Source organism: Ischnura elegans, chromosome 7 (assembly GCF_921293095.1).
Source record: "Ischnura elegans chromosome 7, ioIscEleg1.1, whole genome shotgun sequence".
Classification (NCBI taxonomy): domain Eukaryota; kingdom Metazoa; phylum Arthropoda; class Insecta; order Odonata; family Coenagrionidae; genus Ischnura; species Ischnura elegans.
The window spans coordinates 97733617-97741237 of record NC_060252.1 but is presented as its reverse complement, the minus strand read 5'-3'; the positions used below and the strand labels follow the sequence as shown (position 1 = coordinate 97741237).

Below are 7621 nucleotides of genomic sequence, written 5' to 3'. Positions count from 1 at the left end.
AGGTTAGCTAGTTCTCAACGGGCCGCGTTGAACTTCAAGGATTTTTTCGGCAGTCTCTGAGGCTTCGCCCGGGAATTAAACCCAGGGTTCAATAGCCCAGTTCTTCGCCCAAGGGACCGCTAGCTCTCCAGCCTTAAAATCAGAGTCAAGATAAAGAATAGAAATACAGGTATTGGAATAAAAAGTATCGTATACGTAAATTTGAAGGAGCTTGGGAGCCCAGTGGTTTGAGCTTTGCACTTAGGAGCGACGGATCCCAGGTTCATGTCACAGTAAAAGCTGAGGAAAAAAACGAAAAATAAATATAATAATGAATTTGAAGAAGCAAGAAGAAGCAAGGTTGCAGCGGCTAGAATATGGAACTCACTGCCGATTGAAATAATAAATTTGCCATCAATACATATATTTAAGAATAAAGTATATAAGTTGTTTAATGATCGTTCATGGCAATTCCCAGTGTAACTAGCCACGTGGTTGAGTACTGATGTGATGAGGAAAGAATATATTCTGTATTCATGATATAATTTTCTGTTGGTCCTACGTTTTTCTGTTACACCTGAATATTTTTCTTTGAATAAGTTGTGATACAGTTTCAAATGTATGTAAAATGACTGAAAATTTTGTGTGGCTAGATACCCGGGTATCAGCAATCGGGATGCGTATGTATATGATTGTATGGGTTTATATTTTGTTTTTTTTTTTAGTTTTTTTTTCTCTATTTTTTGCATTTCCTGAGTCTTGATGTAGTTTTTTTTTTGAACCTTTGCCAAATAATTTTTTTTTAATTGTTGTGCACTTGTAAATTATCTCATGAGCCAAATGGCCCACGATAATAAATTAATTGATTTGAATTGAAGTAATAGGAAATGAGTGAAATAAGGGTGTATCACCCATAAATTCAAAGTTAACATCGAGAAAGCATCAATTATTTCAAAGATAAGGCGTCATGAATATGCATGGATAAAAATTTAGCTTGCCTAATTAGTCGATGTAAGTAATGAAAAGCTTCTGAGAAGAGCAGGAAAAGGGAGAATCTAACATTTTCATACCGACGCATTTCTTCTCTTTTACATCCTTAATAACCTGTCCCATGCAACTCATTCGGGGCCGTCCCTTGCCCTTCTTCCCTTCCACCTGTACTTCTACGTTTGTTTTCATCAGGCCATTATTCCTCATTATGAGGCCGATTAAACTATCCCGTCTACGTCGTAAGATTTTTTGACAACTTATCTATTATCTATTTATCACAAGAAGACTAAAGTAATTCGGTTTTGTAAAGCATCGCGAGCGAGGAATGTGAGACTCAAGATAGAAGTAGGCGGGGAAAAACTTGAGCAGGTAGAGCATTTTAACTATTTGGGCAGTACATTAGAGGAAAACGGACACAGTAGCAGTGACATCAGGAAGCGAATTGCACTAGCAAAGGAGGCGTTCATGAACAGGAAGGAGCTTCTGAGAGGATCGTTATGTAAGTGTTTAAAGAAAAGTTTAGTGAAGAGTTTGATCTGGAGTGTAGCTCTCTAAGTTCCGGAAACGTGGACACTGAGGAAAGAAGACGAGAGAAGATTGGAGGCATTCGAGATGAGGGTATGGTGAAGAATAGAGAGGGTGAAATGGACGGAGAGGAAAAGGAACGACGAAGTACTGGACATGGTGGGTGAAGAGAGGCAGCTTTTAGATGAGATACGGAGGAGACAGAAGGTATGGATGGAGTTAGTGCTTAGCGGTGAGGGGATGTTGAAAATGGTGTTAGAAGGTAGAATGTTAGGGAAACGAGGGAGGGGAAGGGAAAGAATAGGATGTTTAGATAGATTGAAAGGGAGTAGCAGTAGGCCTTACAGTGAATAGGGTGGTTTCCTATTATTTTTTTATTGCCTAAATCGAAAGATTATTACTCCTGGAGTACGTATTTCACGCTTTTAGATTTTTAAATGACGATATCTATTTTTCGCGATTAAATGAAAAGTGAAAAATTTCAAGCGCGCGAAAACGCGACGCGTAAGTAGGAATGATGGGAAAAAGTCGTGCGACGCATTTCTGGTTCCCCCTCCCGCCTTGTGAGGTGACCTTAATCGAGACTGTGAGCGCTGAAAGGACGCAGGATGCTAGCGGGTAGCTGAGTACCTTGCTGGCTGGTAGCGCTCGGCTTAAAAAGGTTTATTAATACCTTATCAAATGAAGAAAACTTTCCGACCTTAGCCAGTTTTAATAAGTAGGTGATTATTAAGACATGTTTCCCTGAGCTCTGTGCCTCATGCATGCATTGGTAACCTCAGACGGTGTATAACTCCTATCCTCTCGTGTAGAAACTAGGTCCCTGTGTCGTCACGTGGAGTGGAATCGCATGGGCGCCAATCTGGCCTTTTTCAAATGAGGATAAAATTTGACCCTTGCCATTCGTCTAAACCGGTATTTCAAAAACCAAATAATTTGTGTATTATGAATACACTAATGGTGGGTAACAAATCGCAATCAATGCCTTTAGTTTTCTTTGATGAAGGAAACTACCCTATTGAAGAAGGAAGTTCTGGAAGGAAAGAGAGACTCCCAGATCACTCCTTGAATACTCCATGGAAACCTACCTTAATCGGTAGAATACTATAATAAATGTATCTTTTATCCCATTCGTCATAAGCAATTCCTGATTACTTTCTATTTCGATCATTTTATCTTCATCATTCTTCGGCTGTAACACATTTCGAATGCTTCCGCTATCACTCCTTTACTGCTATTTATGTGACAGCCTAACTCCCAAAAATAAACTTTCTCTTAATCGGCCATTTTTCTTCAGCGTCACTGAGGTATCTCTGTGCGAAGCAAATTCCGGAGAAGTGTTTAAAAAAAAGATGAAAAAAGCTACCGAAGTCAAATCATTCTTTAAAAATGCTATTTTTAGGTTTTTGACTTCAATTTGCAAGTCTATCTCTCAAAGATATTGGCGCTTATTTTAGCTAATTATTTCGGTAGTTATAAGAAGATAGTAAAATAATGGGCGTGGATAACTTCAGTGAATGTGGAGTAGTCGTTTTCAAACCAAGAAGAATATCTGCATCTTATCATCCGTGAAGACTTCTAAGACTTCGGTTTCATGAAGATTCGTACATCTGCATCTACATAATACCCTGTGGGCCACCTCTAGGGTGTTTGGCAGGGGGTGATCAATCACCAGCATGCAACATGCAATTGGACTCCCACATGCACGCCACACGGCCAAAAAACGTCACGTATACTAACAAATGATACTACCATATGCTGATAGGAATAAAATAATATTAAGAAACATGCATCAAGTTTTACGTAGGCTAGTAGGCTACATTACAAGTCATGCAATCTATATATGAATTCTATCGCTGCCGTTATTATCTCTTATTGATCGTGGAAAAAATGACATTCTGAATCTGTCTTTTCTACAGTCTCTCTCACTTGTTTGATTTATATGAGTTGATCTTCCGAAGTATGTCGGCGTCCGTAAGATATGGCTAACTTCGTTAGAAAAGACACTGCTCTTAAATTTATCTAAAAGGTTTAGTCTATTTTTCAATCTACCGTCCGACAGAGATTCCCATCCGAGTTTATCTAAGAGGTCAGTTACACTAGCTCGCATAGTGAAGAGGTAAGAGGTGGAGGTGGAGGTAGAGGTAGAGGTCGCGGTACCTCGAGGTAACACAAATACATTGTGTGTTATGGGCGCGCGCATAATAATAATAATAATAATAATACGTCTTTATTGGGCGAGATTGGGACTAGAAAGTCCCATCTTCCATCTAACCCCTAACGCGCATAGTGAGCAGGTCGAGGTAGAGGTGTACCTCGCGGTTCACCAGGAGGTAGCGCGGGACCGCTTTCAAAGACAAGCGAGTTTGTCTTTTCGAGCGGTGTACCGCGAGGTTCATCGGGAGGCTTCTCCGTAATTGGTGCGTTCCAGGCCCCCCTACCACTCTACCCCTCCCCAACCGCTACCCTATTCCACTGGGCGATACTCCGACACAGTACGCGACTACGTATGCCTACGGTTCTGTATTTTAAAAAGTTTTTATAGTGTTGGTTAGTTTTTCTTAATAACTGTGAACGGCAGTAGTAGTGAAATGAAGGAGGAAATAATTATCGCAGTGCAAAGTCGTCCAGCTCTGTGGGACAAAAGAAACAAACACCACCACAACCGTCACGTGTTGGACAAAGAAGGGAAGGCTGTAGAAGCCGAATTGAACTGTACAGGTATGTCTAGACTAAATTATACAGGGTATCCAGCTCTGGCTGTCCGACACTGTACGGGGTTATTTGTAAGCAAAAAATAAACAAATAAGACAATACAACATGAGATTTGTCTTAAAAAATAAGCCCTACAAACTTTTCAATAGTCGAAGCTGGAAACCTAATATATTAGCAAATTTCCTGGGACGAGGGTATTTTAAAACTATACTATATATGGTGATGTAACTATTTTATAATCCTTACATTATCTACTTTGAAATACCGTATAAGGAAAAGGCCTGAGTCTGTAACATAATAAATATTTAGACAGTGGCACTTCATTTTCATGCAAACACTTGAATGTACTGTAACATATGTACAAAAAGAATGATTGTAATATGTTAATATAAACAAATCAATACAAAAATTTAGGGTCCAAGATCATTATTTTTGTTAAAAAACCATTTTTACTTTCAATTTCCTTCAGTTTTTATACATTATTCCCAAAGTATGCCTTAAAGCAATTTCTGACTTCTTTCGCACGGTTTGAAGCGGAATTTCTGGATCTCCCCAAAGGTTGTAGATTGGCTTCGGGAGGGACAGGCGGGATGTCGGACACACTTGGACTCCAGCCATCTTTATCAATTATGATATTGTGAAGAATGCACGCAGCCTTTATTTGTTGGTCTGCACTTTCCGGGGATGTTTCAATACACCCACTTAAAATCCGCCATTTAGCATATAAAATGCCAAACGCACATTCAATTGTCTTTCTGGCACTAGACAGCCGGGTGTTGTACACATCCTCAGCTTCACCAACTGTTTTTTGTGAGAACGGCTTCATCAAATATTCCCGCAAAGGATACGCCTCATCCGCAATAAAAACATGGGGCACCTTAACATCACTTCGGGGCAAACATTTTTCACCTGGAATGTTTAGTTCCTTCCGTTCCAACAACTTGCCCAAATCCGATGCTTTGAAAGTGCCCCCATCACTTTGCTTGCCATAACCACCTGCATCAACAAATAGAAATTTGTAGTGGTCATCTGCCACTCCTTGCAGAACGATCGAAAATGTTTTTTTGTAATTGAAGTACATGGACCCAGAAAGCGCTGGACATTTTATTTTGCAGTGTTTCCCATCGATGGCACCAATGCAGTTTGGAAATTTCCAAACTTCTTCAAACCTCCTAGCCACAGTTTCAAAATCTGAAATTGTCGGAATGGGCATATGCTTGGGTTGAAAGGTGCCCCATAGTAGTTTGCATACATTCCTCACAATTTTTCCCACTGTATTATCCCCCATCCGGAATGAAAACCCAAGAGTCTTATAACTGCTTCCAGTTGCCAAATACCTGCAATAGAACAACTCAATGCAGTATATTTATATCAACACAATCAAAACATAATACAGCAGTTATTATAAATATCCTATTGTCGATAGACTAATCAATAAACTATTGATATGTTTTGGTAATATGTGTATACATTCACAGGGTGTCAATTGTGTCGCGGAACACCTCAAGATCTCCGAAATCATTGCAGATGTGGTAATAAAACTTAAGACATTACTAGATAGAAAAATAATTTAATGTACTTTTCTTCATTATAAACCCTATGTTGGCTTACGATGAGGCAGTAGAAGATTTATTTATTTATTTAAATTAATTAATTAATAATTTCTGTTACTGTGTATTCCTTATGGAAGAATAGCTTACAGGTCTTTCTTATGTGTACAAGTTGTCACCTATATTCAATTCTTCAATATGCCATGAGTTTTATTTTGTATTTCAGATAAAGATGTGAAGCTAATCTGGAAAAATCTGCGAGATGAATTCCGGAAGCAATATAGCAAAACTCCTAGATCCGGAGATGCAGCTCTAGAGTCAACATCATCGTGAAAATGTTTTGATTCTATGCTTTTCCTCCTGTACCAATTCGTCCCGAGGAAATCAACAGGGAACCTGACTGATTTGTCGAACGACACTAACTTTGACGAAGGGCAACTGAACGACGATTTCGTTGAGGAGCAGATGGATAGCCTTTCCGTGATGGATAACGAAGAAGGGGATCGTGAACTTACACAAATTGACATTCCGGGCACACCTAATCAAAGTGGAAGCAACAATTCGTCGCCTACACCTACACTTACATCTAAGAGAACCACGGAGGAGTACACCAGAACAGGGTACAAAAAACGATTAACAAATCAGGCAAAAATTGGCCAAGAATTAGTAAATATCGAGAAAGAAAAACTGAAATTAAAAATGAACAAAGTGGATGAAGTTAACAAGAATGACGAAGATGTGGGTTTTTTTAACTCCCTACTACCACATGTAAATACGTTGGACCCAAGGAAAAAAATGATGTTCCGGATGAAGGTTCAAGAATAATTATTCGACATGGCTTATTCACCGGAACAGGAACCATCGTACAAGAACCGTCCCTCATACCCTGCCATGAGTCACCGGTATGGGTACTACCCTCACAACCAGCTCCTTTGCCCACACTTCCTCTCATACACCGAATCCGCTAACATCACCATATATTGAGGAACAACACAATGTCCAGAAATTTACTAACATGTAACAAAGTATTTTCAAATAAATAGGTTATCCTTAATTGTATAATATAATCTAATTTATCACTTTCCAACTATCCTTAGTGTAAACTATTAAATAGTGTATTTCTTCAGCTTGAACTAAAAATTGTATTACTTAACACCGAACAAGTATTTAACTGTTTGAAATCAACAATAAATTCATGACTTGATTATTATATATAATATACTTTTATACTGAATGATTAATTACTAATCTTACCTTATTGTTACCACAATCTGTTCTTCAGAGCAGATAGGGTTAATATGGAGGTTACAGTATTTTCTGCAATTATCCAGCTTTGGTGACACATTGGCGCAAATGTATGAAAACGTTTCAGGTGACATCCTCATGCACTCCTGGAATTTGTCTGGGTATTCTTTTATTTGGGAAAACAGATGGTGATATTCTCCCAGATCTTGTCGCACTTTATTAATTGGAAGAGCACTGAAGTCGCGATTACTAGAAGTATCAATCAGCCACCACTTACATGCTGACGACATTTCGTCACTGTCATCACTGCTATCGCTAAACATTTAAAAAATGTTACTACTAACCAAATAACTTGTACACTGGATGCCACACAGTGGAAGACTGGCTTGTTTTCGAGGCTGTAGGAAAGCTGCGTGCGAAAACCTCTTTACTATGCGATACTACCTCTACCTCCACCTCCATCTCCACCTCTACCTCTACCTCCACCTCCACCTCTTACCTCTTCACTATGCGAGCATAACAAGACGACCTTTCACATACCTGGCAGCTCCTCTCTGCACGCGTTCTAACTCTGTTACTAAGTAAGCCTTTTTCGTGAGGGTCCCAAACACAGGCAG

The 7621-nt window shown here is 39.2% G+C and overlaps 1 protein-coding gene across 1 annotated transcript; it reads right to left on the bottom strand.

Moving 5' to 3' along the window:
• Positions 1–4650: 4650 nt before the first annotated feature.
• Positions 4651–7197, bottom strand: LOC124162634 (protein ANTAGONIST OF LIKE HETEROCHROMATIN PROTEIN 1-like). Its single transcript, XM_046539225.1, has 2 exons — positions 7014–7197; positions 4651–5546 (listed from the first exon to the last, which is right to left on the bottom strand). The coding sequence occupies exons 1-2, from the start codon at positions 7142–7144 to the stop codon at positions 4682–4684; spliced, it is 996 nt and encodes a 331-aa protein (XP_046395181.1). The 5' UTR covers positions 7145–7197; the 3' UTR covers positions 4651–4681.
• Positions 7198–7621: the final 424 nt, after the last annotated feature.